The sequence below is a fragment of the Lissotriton helveticus genome, chromosome 9 (assembly GCF_964261635.1).
Source record: "Lissotriton helveticus chromosome 9, aLisHel1.1, whole genome shotgun sequence".
NCBI lineage: Eukaryota > Metazoa > Chordata > Amphibia > Caudata > Salamandridae > Lissotriton > Lissotriton helveticus.
In genome coordinates, this window is record NC_136070.1 from 523622688 (window position 1) to 523638968 (window position 16281).

At 47.0% G+C, this 16281-nt stretch overlaps 1 protein-coding gene across 1 annotated transcript in view; it reads left to right on the top strand.

Annotated features, from left to right (window-relative positions):
* The window catches only part of PSMA3 (proteasome 20S subunit alpha 3), a 143583-nt gene that overhangs the window by 64049 nt on the left and 63253 nt on the right, over positions 1-16281 (top strand). Inside the window, exon 8 of the mRNA XM_078660373.1 lies at positions 9902-9948. Within this exon, the coding sequence (XP_078516499.1) occupies positions 9902-9948 (47 nt within the window). The remainder of the gene's footprint in view (positions 1-9901; positions 9949-16281) is intronic.

Consider the following 16281-nt stretch of genomic DNA (forward strand, 5'->3'; position numbering starts at 1 on the left):
CGGCCGGAGCCGCCATGTTGGAATCGGTGTAGACCCGTTCATCCAGGCCAGGGTGAGCAGCAGGGGATTGTGATCTGATATTGTACGTGTGAGGTATTCTGTGTGAGCAACTGCCGGGAGAACCTGATGAGAGCATAGGAATGCGTCAATGCGGACATGTAGGTCGTGCATGCTGGAATAGAAGGAATAGTCCCGCTCTGCCGGGTGTTGTGCGCGCCATACGTCAGTGAGATCCCACTGCCCTTGCCAATGCATCCTATGTTTCGCTAGCCTGTGCACCGGGGAAGCATGGAGCGGTGGGTGTGACCTATCCAATGTAGTGTCCGCTATAGAATTAAAGTCCCCCCCCAGCAATATTGGACCTGCGAAGTAGGTTGCTAAGCGCATGGAGAGTTTAGTGAAGTAAGGCGCCTGTTCAGTGTTGGGCGCATACACGCTGCATAGCGCTATAGCACGGCCCCTGAGTAAACCCTCAACTGCTACAAAACGACCCTCCGGGTCCACAGTATTCCTAGTGACTTGGAAGGGGATCCCAGCCCGAATCCATAGCAGCACCCCCCTGGCAAACGCCGAATATGTGGTGTAAAACAGGTGACCCCGCCACCTCCTTTGGAGCGCTACCCCCTCCTGTTTGGTCAGATGTGTTTCTTGTAGGAAGGCGATGTGAACCCCTCTGCGGACTAGGTAAGAGTGAACTTTGTGCCTTTTAGTCATTGAGTTCAGACCCCGCACGTTCCATGATACACATTTTAACGATCCCACACTATCCATAGTCTTGGCATTGAAGGCTAAGAGCCCTGTTCCACAGTGGCCAGACACCAGTAATGGCCCCCCCGTCCCCCTTCCCCAACTGGTTCGTTCCCCACCCCCTTCGCCCTACATCCCCCCCCAGCTCCGCTCCCCTTCCCCTACCCCTACCCCCCTCCCTGTCCTGAGTAACCCCAACATCTCTAGACATCCACCCCCCCTAGAACAGGACCTAACTGCAGAAGAGTTTACCCCCGTCCAAACAATTGAGCAAGGTGCTCTCAAAACTTTCTAGTCCGCAGTGTGTACTGCGGTGGCCTTAGGGGCCTCTGGGTGCGTGTACTAGCTACCGTAGCAAAATTAGCGTCCCTTTTCCCATTCACCCCTCTATGTACATCCAAACTCACGATTGATCAGTCTCGCGTCAGCCTGCTCCATCGGCCAGGTTCGCCATTCCCTCCAGGTCGACGCTGCCAGCCCCCACATCCCCCAGTTCACAACTCAGCTGCCGAAGACCTCCTCCGCCGTTTGCGGCGTTACCGTCGGGCCTTTCACGCTGTCCACCTCCGACAGTTCAGTTTCCGACCCTGTCTGCTTGTCCTCCGAGATCGATTTCGAGTCCCCCTCCTGCTGTGGTATCTCCGCTCCCGAGACCTCTTTCACCGCTTGCAGTGCTGCCTTCCTTTCCACCGTCGTCTGCGATTCCGTCAGTCGCTTCTGATGTTGGCCCCTCTTCCGAATTCGTCTTGATCTCCTGACCGAGCCCCGTTGGAATTTCTCCGCGGCCGCCCTTCGGTGGGCCCCATCCGTTCCAGCCTTGTAGGAGTCCCACCAGTCCCAGGCATCCGCTGATGAATTGAAGAACAGTGCCTTCCCATCTACCGAAATTCGGAGTCTCGCCGGGAATAACAGTGAATATTGCAGTCCCTCCGTCCGCAGTTCCTTTTTAATGGAGAGGAATGAAGCTCGTTGCTTTTGGGTTTCAAAGGCGCGGTCCGGAAACAACGTGACTGCGCTATTGTCAACTTGGAACGGGCCCGCTTCCCTTGCTCGTTGCAGAAGCCAGTCCCTATCCCTGTAGTGGAGGACTTTGATCACCACCGGTCTCGGGGGGGAGCCCCGGTTTGGGGGGTCGGGCAGGCACTCGATGAGCTCTCTCCAGCGTGAAGAAGGGGGAGAGGCCCTCCGGCGCCACCACTGTCCGTAGCCAGTTGTCCATATAACCCAGCATGTCCGTCCCCTCGCTTTTCTCCGGAAGGCCCACCAGTCGTACATTGTTCCGCCGGATTCGGTTTTCTGCATCTTCCGCTCTCCTTTCTAGCGTCTGGATACGCTCCAGGGCGTCCGTAAGTTTTCCTTGCAAGGCTTTCTGTCCCGGCACCACTTCCTTCAGGATTATTTCTGTGTCTTTGACCCTGTCGGCCAGTTTCCCATGGTCTGCCCGCAGGAGTCCCAGGCCCGTCGACACCTGAGCAATGTCTTGTTGCAAGGCGGTCCTCGTGGCCGCTATAGCTTCCAGGATTCTGTCCTGCATCGTTAGCAAGTCCGACTGGGTATGCGGCATGGCGTCCGGGGCCTCTGTGGCCGTTCCTGCGTCACCTTTTGGTCCTTTCGGTTTCCCCATGCCTCCTCCGGGCCAACCGCCGGGCAACCGTGGAGGCGGTCGAGACGGACAGGCCACTCAGCCGGTTGGTCGGTCGCTTCGTCGTTGCAGAGCTGTCGCCGACCAGACAGTTGTAGTCCGCGGTCCGTGAGGCCAGGGGCGCCCACCCGAAGCCGGCTTGCCGTTATCCGCTCCCCGCCACAGGCCAGTTCGAGCCGCCGTGCCGCTCACTGGCGTCGTCTCCTCGCCTCCCCCCACTACAGCGGGCCGCCGAGGCCTCCGCTGCCGCGCAGGGTGTCCGCGTGTAAGGGATCCTCACTGCCGCCGGTGCAGGTCTCCCAGTGGCGGGCCTGGACGTCGTTCTAGAAGTGGGTCGCCAGCCTCCACTGCCACCCAGCAAGCAAGCCACCCGCCGGCTGGGTTCACGGTCGCCAGGCAGTCGCCTCTTCGCAGCTGTCAGTGTGTGTCACAGCTCCCTGCCGGGTCCCAATCTTCCCACTGCTCCGAAGTCCTCACTCATGAGCTCACCCCGCTGTGGTCGGGTCGTCCTGCTGGTCAGCGCCACGCTGAATGCCCCGTCAGGTCGTCGCCGGGTGTCGCCTACTCCGACAGGTTCCTCCCGGGTGGTGGGCAACGAAGCGGGGCAGCTGGGTGTGGGGGGGGGGGCCACGACCCCCGGGATTGGGCGCCCTGCCCGGTGACTCAATTCAGTATTGGAGCCCGCTGGGCCCCCATCCAGGCTCTGCAAAGTGGGGCTGCTGGGTCCTCAGTCTGGGCTCATTCCCCGCCTCACCGGTGTCGAGCCACCTCTCACTCAACCTCCTGCTTCTCTGGGCCGAGTCCGCTCAGGCGCCTCTGATCGCTCGTGGAGGTGCCCCGCTTGCGCTCTGGGCTTGGCGGTGTCCTCGCTTCCCGCCCCTTGGTCTTCACTCGCCAGCGCAGGATCGGGCGCCGCAGCGCCGCCGCCAGAGCCGCTCAGGCCCAGAAGCCGGGACCTCAATTTTGGAGCCCCTCAGGGGCACGGAACGCACCCTCCTCCACAGCGCCGCCGCTGGGTTCTCCCAGTCCGCCGCTGGTTCCGCCCCGACCTCCGTTCTCCAGCAGCCACTCTAGGACCGCTCTCACCTTGCACAGTCGGCAGTAACTGGTTTCTGGGTGCCAGGTCGCCCAGGGCGCAGTCCGGCGGTTCTCGGAGTTCTACGCCGCCATTTTAGGTTTTCGTCCCGTCCGGGACCGGCGGGGGCAGCAGCACTGGTTGTGGGCGATGTTTACGCCCGGCGCGCTTCCCGGGCAGGCTCCGATGTCTGGTGCGGATTCGACCCAGTTTCCACGGGGAGTCCGCGCTGTTTAAGGGATAAAATAAGGATTTATTGGGGCTAGGGACGGGAGCCTCGTTAGGCTGCGTCTGCTGGCATCGGCTGCTAGCCACGCCCCTCCAGTGCATATATATATATATATATATATATATATATATATATATATATATATATATATATTCACTGAAAAAAACATAGGTTATAGACCATATATAGTATCTCAAATGACATCACTGATGACATCACTGATGACATCATCTAGTGTCTGTGTGTTTTTGTAAAGTTTAAATATGTTTTACATATTGAAGAATGAGTGGATGTATGGAAGACTGAGTGTGTGTGTGTCTGGCTGGGAGGTGTGTGACTCTGTGCATATCAATGTGTACTTGTATCAGTGATTGTATAAGAGAGTAAGTATGTGTTAGTATATGTGTGAGAAAGTATGGTGTTCTGTGTTTAACTGTATAGATGAGGAAATCGAAGTGTGATTTATTCTTTACAGGACTGACTAGGTGTGTGAGTAACTCCATGGATGAGTGGCAGTGTGTGAGTGTCTGCATAGGTGTATGAGTGCATATGATAGTGTTGTAATAATGAGTGACTGTATGTATGAGTGATTGTATGGGTGAATGAGTGAATGTGTGTGTAGACGTAGGAATCAGTGAGTGCGTATGTAGTAACTGGTATTGGTGTGTCATGATGTCATCAGTGATGTCATCGGTGATGTCACTGACCATGTCATGAATGATGTAATATGTGACATCATCAGCAGTGGATTGCGGGTGCGCGATATATAGGTAGTGCAACTAACTATATATGGAATTTCATTGGTTTTATGTCAATAAAATGTCCAGCTAACTATATATGGTCTCTAACCTATGGTTTTTTCAGTGAATTTTCAAGGTTTTGTAAATGCAAATTCCTAACTATATATGGTCTATAACCTATGGTTTTTTCAGTGAATTTCATTGGTTTTTTAAAAGCTAATATCTATAGCTGTAAAATATATTCTTTATTACGTGACGTATCGCGTAGCCACGTGAGACGCCTCATGACGCGTCGCATAACCGTGACGTATCGGCTCTGCAGCGCAAACAAAACCCGTAACGTAAGCGCGCCGGAGCACGCTTACAGATATATATATATATTTTTTAACCTTAATTAGACAAAATCCACACGTGCACATATCTTGAGGCCTTGCAAAGGCACATCAAACAAACAGTCCCTACAATTTTGCCAAGTTTGCTGGAAATCTATTCCCTTATTTATTTTTTTTTTTTACTGTTTCTCTTGGTTTTCCCCTTGTTACGCTTACCGGGACGCTACCCGGTACGCGAACCGGACGCTCCAAAAACACAAGATGGCGGACTCCCGTTACGCTGCCGGTTAGCTGCCCGGTTCGCGTACCGGGAAGCGCCTCTACCGCGAAAAATCGCCAACATTTTTTATTTATTTTTTTGCCCCGTGGGGGACTTTAATATCCCCCTCATCAATCCTAGGGGGTCAGGTGTAAGCATGGGCGGATTTTGCAAATTGGCAATCCGCGAAATTGCGTATTTACGGATTCGCAATCAGCAAAATCCGCGAACTCTCGTGAATTTGCGGATTTTTTTATTTCTTTTTGTGTTCGCTAGGGTTTCTGTCAGTTCGCGAGGGTTTTGTACCAGTTCGCAATTGCGAACTTACTTGTCGGCTCGCAACGGCCGCGACTATGTTGTTTCTACGTCTGGTTCATCATCACAGGTTCACAGCACCCTCTGTTTCACCACTGCCACCCTCTGGTACACCCATGCCACCCTCTGGTACATCACTGCCACCCTCTGGTTGGTTTATCACTGTATATTATGGGGGTGAAAAAAAGCAAGCACACCTGCCCTGCTTCAACTGACATGAATTAATTTGGGGTTGATTAATGTGTCACTGAATTTAAACTTCCAGTCTGGCTGGCACCTGCTTCCTTATCTGTAATTTGCTTTCTGTTGCAGTCCATTTTTTTTCACAGGACCTTTGTGGCCTATAGTTGCAAGTAGGCAACTGAACTCTGAAGGGGCCCCTCGGGAAGCACTACAGGGAATGGTTACTAATGATAAGATTGAACTTTTGCACCTGCTGAGTGCTTTCAGTTTTGTCTGTAATTGCTTTCTGTTGCAGTGTAATTTTTTTAACAGGACCTTTGTTGTATACTTGTAGCTATTCTCTGAGCCTGCTGTGAGGGTCAGAGCAGGGTCATAGAATAGTTGCAAGTAGGCAAATGAACTCTGAAGGGACCCCTCAGGAAGCACCACAGGGAATGGTTACTAATGATAAGATTGAACTTTTGCACCTGCTGAGTGCTTTCAGTTTTGCAAAAATCCAAATATCCAGCAGCATCCACAAAAAGTAATCCTTCAGGTCAAAATCCAAATCAAAGTGACCAGCACATGAAGAAAGCACTGGGAGGAGCCTGCTGGACAGGAACAGGAAGTTGGAGACTGTGGGGCACTTCCTCCCCCCCCCCCCCCCCCCCCCCCCCCCCCAAAATGGACTCCTTGCAAAGAATAAGTGCAGGCAAATGTCAACCTGAGGAGTTATTCTGATAAAAATCATAATTTTCAAGATTTATGCTGCCTGCTGGTGGATTTCTTGTGGGAAATTGCAAATTTTGCAATCTTGCAATTGCGAGATTGTCGCTGCCCGCCGCAACTACGTGTTCGCAAGTGTTTACTCCCGCGAAATTGTATAGTATTCTAGTTGGCAAGTGCGACCAAGCAAAAAATCCGCTTCGCACGGATTTTACGAATTTTCGGCAAGTTCGCGAGAGTTCGCGGATTGCGAATTTGCCGAAAATCCTCAAAATCCGCGAGCGGAACCGATTTTTACGCCCATGCGAACCTACCGAGAGACAAGATGGCGGCCGCTCCGGACTGTTTACAATGTTGACAGCCAATCAGCTTCTCCTCAGACTCCTGTTACGCTGCCTGTTACGCTGCCTGTTACGCTGCCTGTTACGCTGCCTGTTACGCTGCCTGTTACGCTGCCTGTTACGCTGCCTGTTACGCTGCCTGTTACGCTGCCTGTTACGCTGCCTGTTACGCTGCCTGTTACGCTGCCTGTTACGCTGCCTGGTGAGCTGCCTGGTGAGCTGCCCGGTGAGCTGCCCGGTTAGCTGCCCGGTTAGCTGCCCGGTGAGCTGCCCGGTTCGCGTACCGGGACGCGCCTCTACGGCGAAAAATCGAGAAAAAAATTATTTTTTATTTTTTGCCCCGCGGGGCACTTTAATATCCCCCTCATCAATCCTAGGGGGTCAGGAGGGGTCTACCTTGCCCCCTTTCCTTCATTTCCCCCTTCGTTTTTCACCACATCTTGTCTCTCGATCCTACCGAGAGACAAGATAGCGGCCGCCCCGGCTGTTTAGGATGTTGACCGACACCGGAGAGCCAATCAGCTTCGCTTCGCGAAGTTCCGTGACGCGTCCGGTACGCGTACCGGGGCGCTAACCGGGGCGCTAACCGGGGCGCTAACCGGAGCGCTGTCACAGATATATATATTTTTTTAAACGTTAATTTCTCAAAATCCACTGGAGCACATATATTGAGACATAGCAAAGGCACGTCGGGCAAACCATATCTACAATTTTGCCAAGTTTCATGTAAATCCATTCAGCCGTTCGAGCTAAAAGTGAGTCCAACCGCCCTATGGAAAAATGAATGGGAAAAACGTGTTTTGGGACCCCCCTTTTTTCTCGGCCCCCCCTTGACGAAACCCCCCCAGATTTTCAGGGGCTGCTCAGAAACAAAATGTGCAATTTTCCTGAAAATTTCAGCCAATTCCGTCCACAAACGCCAAAGTTATTAGACATAGAATTTTCAGAAATCCCATAGAGAAAAAATCCTAACTATATATACCTACTGGTTATCGCCAGTAGGTTATATATATATATATATATATATATATATATATATATATATATATATATATATATATATATATATATATATATATATATATACACACACATACATATACACACACATACATATACGGAAAAGTACCTCAAAAAGAAGAACTCATAGGCCAGAGGGAATTCAGGGCAAACAGCTTGTTTAATGTACAGGTAAACAGTGGCGGTGAATGCATTTCGGCTCGATCAGCCTTCCTCAGCGGCCAATCACTGTGGCATGTCCTCCCCCAATAGTCTACTTCCTGCGTGAAATACCTTCCAGCACGAGAGTCTCCTCCCCCTTAAAGCAGTCGGCTCACCCGAAGCAGTTCGTGGAAAATGATGAACCACAAAGCCCAGAGTGCACTGTGGCGGTCAATCCGGGAGGGTGGCGTGGAGGAGTAAGTTGAGCATACATACATACATAGCGGTAGATGAACAGTATGCCTTTTTTCAATCTCGGACTATGTATGTAGGATGGATTTATACACCTATATATTATACTCCCATACAAACGGTGCCTTTTACCTCCACCTTTGAACAAACCCCCATGCACACATCTGAGACCAAGTACACCTCCAGTTTCCACATATCTAAGGCGTAGCCTGTAAAGCAAAATATGAAGAGGCAAACTACTGGTGTACCTCTTTATTTCTAGTTGATCATGACATCATGACATTCACGTGCTTTGAGAATGAATATCTGATCGGTGATGTGTCAAGCCTTTGCAACGGCATTTTATTTTATTTATAAAGTTTTAATTAGCGTGAACTTGACCCAAAAGGGTATCAGAGCGCTTTACATTTAGAATCGTTGCGTTACAGGTTACATCAGTTAAAAGAGCATGGATCAACTTAGTAACTCTGCATTTCCCTTTTTCATTGTCATTAACCATGTCTTGGATTTTAGTTCATCTGGACAATAAAGCGAGGACCAAAAAATGTATAGGATAAAGAACATAGGCACCTATACAATAAAGTGCATTTATAGCTTCTAATTCTAATCTTCTACAGAACACTTTTCTTCCCTTCATTTTTATGATGAATAACTCTTATCCTAAAATTAGAGGGCCTTGTTTGAAGGGACTGTACAAATGCTACCTTGCAGACCAAAGATTGCCCTTTGACATTTCGGTCTTGTACACAAGTTTTAGCATTTCTGCGAGCTGAAGTTGCATAAATGTAAGATTGACTATTTGGCTGTTACAGAATACAGTGGGAAATGTTGTTTTTGCAAGAAATGGATCAAAATAGGACATCCTAATGATTTGTAATAGGACAGCATTTTTTAATAGTGTTTCATGCTCCTGGTATGCCAATGCCAATAGTGGTGCATGAGTGATTTTTGTTTTTCTTCTCCTGGTTACCTTTGGCTTTACATCTGGATTCAGAAGGGTACTTTCTTGCAGTCAACCCAAGGCCAACAATCATTGTTATCTTAAACTCTGTTGCATAGTGTTTCAGGGACACCTGTGCTGTTACTCCTGTATCCCATCCCCAGAAAATCTGTATGAGGCAATACCCTTGTGAGGGGACATATTCTCTGCTGACCAATGGGTTATCTACAGTTTAAGGCAAATGTGAAAGCTCTCCTAAATTATAACATAGTTGCACGCTACACTCACTGCTGTTTCTGTCATTTAGCCTGTAAGGCGATCATGTTAAAATTTGGGCACATTTCTTGAGTTGAATTCTACACATTACTACCATTTCAGTGTGATATGGCCTTCAGTTATATAGTCTGCCTTATTGCTATGTAAAGATAGTAGAGAAAGGCAAGCGAAGACAAAAACAAAACAAATGTAGTTAGTAGGATAGCTGCCCTCCATATTATATATAAATGTTTTTTTTTTTTTTTTTTACAAAGAGTGTGCCTTGGTCAAGACTGAAAAGATTAGAATGGCTGCCGCCTCTCATCTTACATACGTATTTTTTTTAATATTATTTATCCACTTACTAATGAACAGGTTGATGGAGAGGCTGTTTTCAGGGGCTAAGGGTGAGGGTTTCACCTCACTAAATACTGTACTAAACATAAAATGTGAGCATCCTGCTTCAAAAATTGATTAGCTAGTTATAATTCAGAAACAATTTACTTTTCAGTTTTCTGAATGTTACTGTAGATGGAAATGAGTAACTAGTTCTACTGAAAATCAACTTGTAAATTAAGTTGGGTTTTATAATGTTAATCATTGCACAGTGATGAAGAAAATATTTTGGGAATCCGCAAATGCACTTAACGGTCTTATGAAATTGAAATGTTTGAATGTTAACAAAAGTATGAAGGGCAAATTATTGATGTGTTTTCCTCCATCAGATGAAAGACATGACCTGCCGGGAAGTTGTCAAAGAAGTTGCAAAAATGTAAGTTTTGGGCTAATTCACAATTTGAACAGACTTTTAAATAAAAAATGAATTAGAAGTAGTGTGAGAATGTGGATTATTATATAGTGTGGTTGAGCGTTATCGCCTGGTAATAGTGTCACTATTCTGTGTCGGATCTAGTTGGGTTCGTTTGTAAAACCTTAGCTCAGTCTCGGGTAGGTGTGTCACAAAGCAGTTAGGCTTTATTAACAGTGTAGTGTAAAGCATTAAGAAGTACCAAAACAGTGAATAAGGAGAAAACACAATAAAAATCTGACTCTGTAATCAGCCACACGAGTGGTTTAGGCTTAGCCACAACAAGCTAGTTGAAAATGGCTACATGGGCACTTTTGAGGGTGCCAACTCTGATAGGGAGCCATTCACTGAGAATGGTACTGATGCAAGGGATACAGGATGCTAAATGCTGGGCTGGTGTGGTAGCCGTTCCTGTGGCCACGCCTTGGTCCTCGGGCTTGGGGGGGGGGGGGGGGGTAGTTTGACTTTGGCTGCAGGGGTTGATCTCCGAAGTCCGGGCGAAGTCCAATGCAGGTCCAGTTGCCACTGGTCTCGGTTAGACTATTAACTGGCATTAACTTCCTTGCAGGTTGACAAGTGGGCACCCGGACGTCCTTCACGGATCCAGCAAACTCGGGGGCATCTCACGAGGGTCAGGACTTTGTCTCCCAGGCTGCACCTCGCCGTCCAGCAACAGTCAGAGTTGGTGACGCTGGTTCACAGGGATGCAGCCTTTTCAGCTTTTATGTCCCTGTGGCTGTAGCGTGGTCAACCACCTTTTCCATGAATGTGGCACCGCAGGCACAGTCCTCGGGTTCAGTCCAGTCTCTTTACTGATTCCAGGAAGCAGCTGATCTATCCAAGATAGTTGTGATCTGAGGTCTGGGTTACAGGGATGCCATTTTTATGTCTGCTACAAGCATATGGGGTGACTAACTAGCCAATGAGCAACTACAATTCCCTCCTACCTGATGACTACTTCCTGTTGACTACTTCCTGTGAAGTGTGGCCTTGAGCTCTCCCAGGGTGCACTATTCTTCCCTGTCCCAACTAGGCAAGACCCTCTGTTGGTGAGTGGAGCTCCCTAGCCTTAACCATAGGTGTGGCTTACCTGGGGGGGGCCACACTCCCTTTTGAAAAAAGAAATGTTTCACAGAGGGGTTTCCCTTCCCACGTTGCTGGCCTGCCTGCCTAAACAGAGCAGCCCTTTCCTAGTGGGACTAACAGCTCTTCAAAGACTACTTTCTCTTTGAGGCTCGCCTGACTTCACACTCACTCTGGCTATCCTGCCAGGACGAGGTAACGTTTCTTCCTTCAACAGATCCTTGTTCATCCCCATGCTCATTCCCAGGAGGGCGTCTCGAGAACAATAGCTGTTTGCAACAGAAATCGGACACTGGATAACTTGGGCAACAAAGTGGCAACTTTCTATGGTTGCTATTTATAAACTAGTTACATTAAATTTGACTTGGGTAACAAGTTGGGTTTAATGCAATCATTATTTAAATTCCTTGATGTATCAGATTTAATCCCATTTGGAAGTTAGTGCTACTGAGTTGTCCGTGTGTAACTCAATACTTGCAAATGGGGCTACTAGCCTTACTACATTAAGAATCACAATGCAGAGTTTTTACTGTCAGTACATGTAGAGTTTTCAAAACGCATGTCCTTTTTTTATTTTATGCATCCTGCCTGTAGAGCTTGTTAGGTCTACCTTTGGGGTGCTTTATAAATATTAAAAAGGAAGGTTTGGGCTTTGCCATGGGTTGGAATGACAAACGCAAGTTTACAGTTTAAAAAACGCTCTACCAGTCTGCAATGACGGTCTGGAAGTCTTGCTTTGATGCATCACACTTGTGGTGGCACAATCATTATTTCAGTCCACGAGGGACACTTAACTTGCAGGCCCTGGGTACACCTTGTACCAGGGACTTGTACATAAGATAACTTATGTCCATTGGGCGTAAACCAATTAAACATATGCTTTTTAAAGGTTAGAGCACTGAGGCGTGGAGTCGAACAACCAGCAGCACCAGTCCAAAGGTTTGGCTGTGATCATGCAAAAAGAGGCATTTCCTTACAAGTAGTTATGGAAACGGGTTCCCAGGGCCAGATAATTGTATATTAGCCTAAAGTTGGATTGTCCAAGTTTACTTTCTTGATATATTTATTTAATAAAGATGTTACTGTAAATGCCAAAATCACTGGAAATATATGCAACACAACTAAGACCTGTTGCGCAGCTGATAGCCGATTTTCACAGCTCTCTAAATAACAATTAGTAGCACATGTAAAGTGGCTTTGATTCCACGTTTATATTAATGTTTGGAAATCTTGATGTCTGTACAGTTTGGTTTTATCTGCATAGTTTTCTAATGATAGTATGGAGAACTAGTTTGCTGCCGACTGATCTCTTTCAGGAAGGAGGTTAATTACTGCACTGTCGTCTTGGATGGGGAAGGCACAGGGTAGCACTATCAAAAGTACCTTATTAATACTGAACAAGATGTGAAGCTTGCTTTTGTTGGAGGCCTGTTTCCCATCTACGTTGGGTGCTGTTTCTACAGAGGGTCTCTTGAGCCCAGAAACTGGTAAATGGGTTTGGCTAGAGCGAGGGGTGCTAATATTTAGAACAGCCACCAATCATGGTTTTTGTAGATTGCTCTGCAGCAGGCTGAGAAAAAATGCTGTATAAGGCTAGTTTGATCATGTTGACTCTTTGGAGAAGATGAAGATTAATCATTGGGTAGCTACCACTGTCATTGAAGCCTCCCACCACTAGTACCTCCAAACACAACAGGACTTAGGAAGTTCCAAAGAGGAAAAATGTACTGTCTGTCACTGTCTTAGGCAAAAGGCAGAGGTCTGACCTCCCTTTCCATTTTTATCCAAAAACTGGAAGTGCTTTTAAGGGGTCCATACCAGCTGGCCTCCTATGGCTCACTAGACCTAAAGGACAAGAAAGGTATCTTTACAGACTAACCAGCAGACCAGCTGGAACTGGCGTCTGTACAGTAGCCCTATCTGAAAAGAGGTGTTTAGAAGGCCTTCCACTGTTCTCTGTACCCTGATGTCTGGGACGATAACCCCTACAGCTTGGCAACTTAAGGAATGGTTAGGAAGAAGTTTAGGAGCAATTGAGTGTGCCAGCCTGAAGGGTACCTGGTCCAGCCCCAAGCCAGACGTAAGACAAAATAGTTTGTTTTTGATGGATACCTCTAGCTATAGATTAATCCGCTATGAAACCTCCTTCCAAGTTCCAAACTGGACCCAGAAACTTTCTCCAGCTGTGCTCCTGCTTGCTTCTCAGCTACACTATGTGGCTCTGCATTTGTGCTGTACCACCTCGAATGGGCATATATAAGCTCCACCCCAGAAATTGAAAAATAAGAAACTGACATCCTCATGCAGGGATGGCCTATATGTGGCTCCACCTCGTCACAGTACAGAGCCAACCCTGAAACTCACTTACCACTTAAAGGCACACAGGAGCATTGCTGAAGAAAGGTTTCTGGACCCACTTTGGAACCTGTGGGGTATTCTAAAGCGAGGAATTTGTGGTTATATAGAGAATCCACCAGAAAGAGAGTTTCTTTAAAGTAAGTAACTTATTCTTTTTGTTTTAAGAGTGGCCTCTAGTGACTACCTTTTGATAATGCACGTAGACTGAGATGAATATTTACACCCCTATTATTCCTTTGGGAAATGTTCCTAGTGTCTTCAAAAACTCTTATCTATTTCCCTTATTGACTTTTTGTTTTGTCCTCATTAAATTATTCTTCTACTTCATTTTTACTAATTGCTGTCTTGATTTTAATGTTAACTTGATGTTAACTTAAAAACTTTAACAAGCATTCCTCCAAGAAAGAACCTTTTGCTTTGTGCCTCTGCTCCTAGGGGGATGCACAGGTTTTCTCATGGAGATTGTATTTCACCCAACAGGGCACTAGATTACTACTTTGGAGGGAGTCCTTATTAGAGGTCTTACAATCACCACAAATGTATTAATAAGCTTTCATTAACAAATTGATTTTTTGCTGGGATTTGTAGCTTGTGTATTTCATTTGAACCCAATAGTCATTGTTTTCTGTCAGATAAAAGCCCAAGACTGCTTTCCTGGCTAGCTGTGGAAGGATTTGAGCTAATTATACACACTGAGTGCAGTCCACCCATAGACTAGCCACATGTCTGACATCCATTGGGCATCTTTGTTTTTTGGTCGAGGTTAAGCAGCACTTGCGCTGTCTCTTCGCGGCATGCATATAATTTGTGGGCTTACCCATTGCTTTTCATTTGTTTCTTTCAGTGTCCTATTAAAATCCTTGCTTCCAAATGGTTGATCTGTCCTATTTGTCCCTCCTTTCCTTGGGTTGTTCCCTCCCTTGAGGCACTGCCTCATTACTTTAGCCTTACACTTGTCACATTTTAGCAATTGTAAAAGAGGCTACTTTTCTTGAGCACCTCACATGATCCTATGATGTTTTCAGTCGCTCTGAGTTTTGTTTCTGTGAACAGTGCTGTAAATCATGTTCTTATCTTGTTACGTTTGCTGTGCATTCAAAGATGGAGGTCAAATGTCATGTGCTGTTACTGAGGGAGCCTGTTTACGTTCTGCTTCTTTCAAACACCTGAGTTGCCCCTGCTGCCCTGTTAATTGCCGTGCGCACTGCCTGCCGAGACATGCAGTTCCTCGTGTGTTAGCACGCTTTTTATGCCGCACCAGTGCTGCAGGGACTACATGCCTCATCTTCCCCAGCACTGACTCATTTCAGTCCTCACCATCACATCATTTGCATTTCAGGCTGCATTGATACTTGTAAATGTTTTTATCTGAGAAAAAAAACTAAGGTTCGAGCTGCAGAATTCAGACTTTTGCATAGATCGCCATCTGGTGTTGGGCTCGGATGCTTGCACTTTGTTGTTGTCTTGGAAGAAGTCTTTGTAGTCACGAGATAGGTGACTCCTCCCTTGGATGATAGTGCGCATGGGCATCGACTCCTTCCTTAGATTGTTTTTTTTCGCCTTCAGGTTCGGATGTAACTTCAGCGGTTCGGTACCGTGTTTCCAGACCTCTTCGACACGCAAAACCTCACAAATCTACGGTATTGTTTCGTTCGGGTGCTTCGATGCAATAACTCTAGAATCCCTCGGTTCCAGTCGTTGACGCGGGGCCTATCGATGCCATTCGGGCCTACGGCGAATGAAAAGTACTCCATTTAGAAAATGCCCCTTGTGTGGAGCTAATTTTCCACCCAGCGACCATCACAAGCTCTGCAACCTTTGTCTCTCGCCTGAACACGAAGAAAAATATTGCCAGGCCTGCGCCTCTTTTTGATCCAAGAAAACTATCCGTGATCGCCGGGCTCGATGACACGTCATGGCGCCGGTGCCAGAAGATATCTTCAATGATGGCCTGACGTCCCAAAGGCAGAGGATTCAGAGGAGCTTGATATCGTATCCGAGGCAGATGACGATTCCAATTACCACATCACTCCAGGTCAACTAGTGAGTACAACTGCCCCTAACCCTACCCAAAAAAGAAGGCTTTGGTCAAAACTTCGCCTGAAGGCCTTAGTCGAGACTGTAAGAAAGTGGCTCTGTATATACTGGACCAAAGTAAGGTACAGTGTGCACAGTCAACAGTCCCCAGAGGTTTGGCAGAGGCTAAAGTTAGATATAACCTTACTCTCTAAAGTGGTAGCTTGGGCGAGCAGTAAGGCAGTATCAGAGGACAGTGTAAAGCATTTGTTGTACACACTCAGTCAGCAAATGGTCTCACACTCAAGAACTGAACTCTAGGCCAACGGTTTGTATAAAAATATACAGTTGTTTTATTTTAGAACCAACAAGGTATCAAAATATACTTTCTCAGAATGAGTTACTTTAGGTAAGTACTTTTCAAAATAGGCAATAGTCTTTTGAGTACAATAGATACAGTTGTTGCAATAGGCAACACAATTTCAGACACAATGTTACATTGAGCTCAATGGAAATTTCTAGTTAAATGCAATTAATTACTTTATGGATTACTTTTCTAACCACAGGACTGGACCCTAGATTCAGTCCTGGGACATCTCCTGTAAACAGTTGAATAAAAGCGTTTTGGTTACAGTAGTGATTTTTAAGGAATATTATTGTATTTTAAAAGTTGACACTTAGAAACGTGTTCACATAGAATCACCAATGTTATCCTATGGGAGGAAATTACTTTTTCTTACTCCGTGTTGGATCCAGCACTGATGCATCTCCTGTAAACAATTGAAAGAATTTGTCATACAGGCGATTTTTAACTAATATTTGAAAGTTTCAAAAATCGAC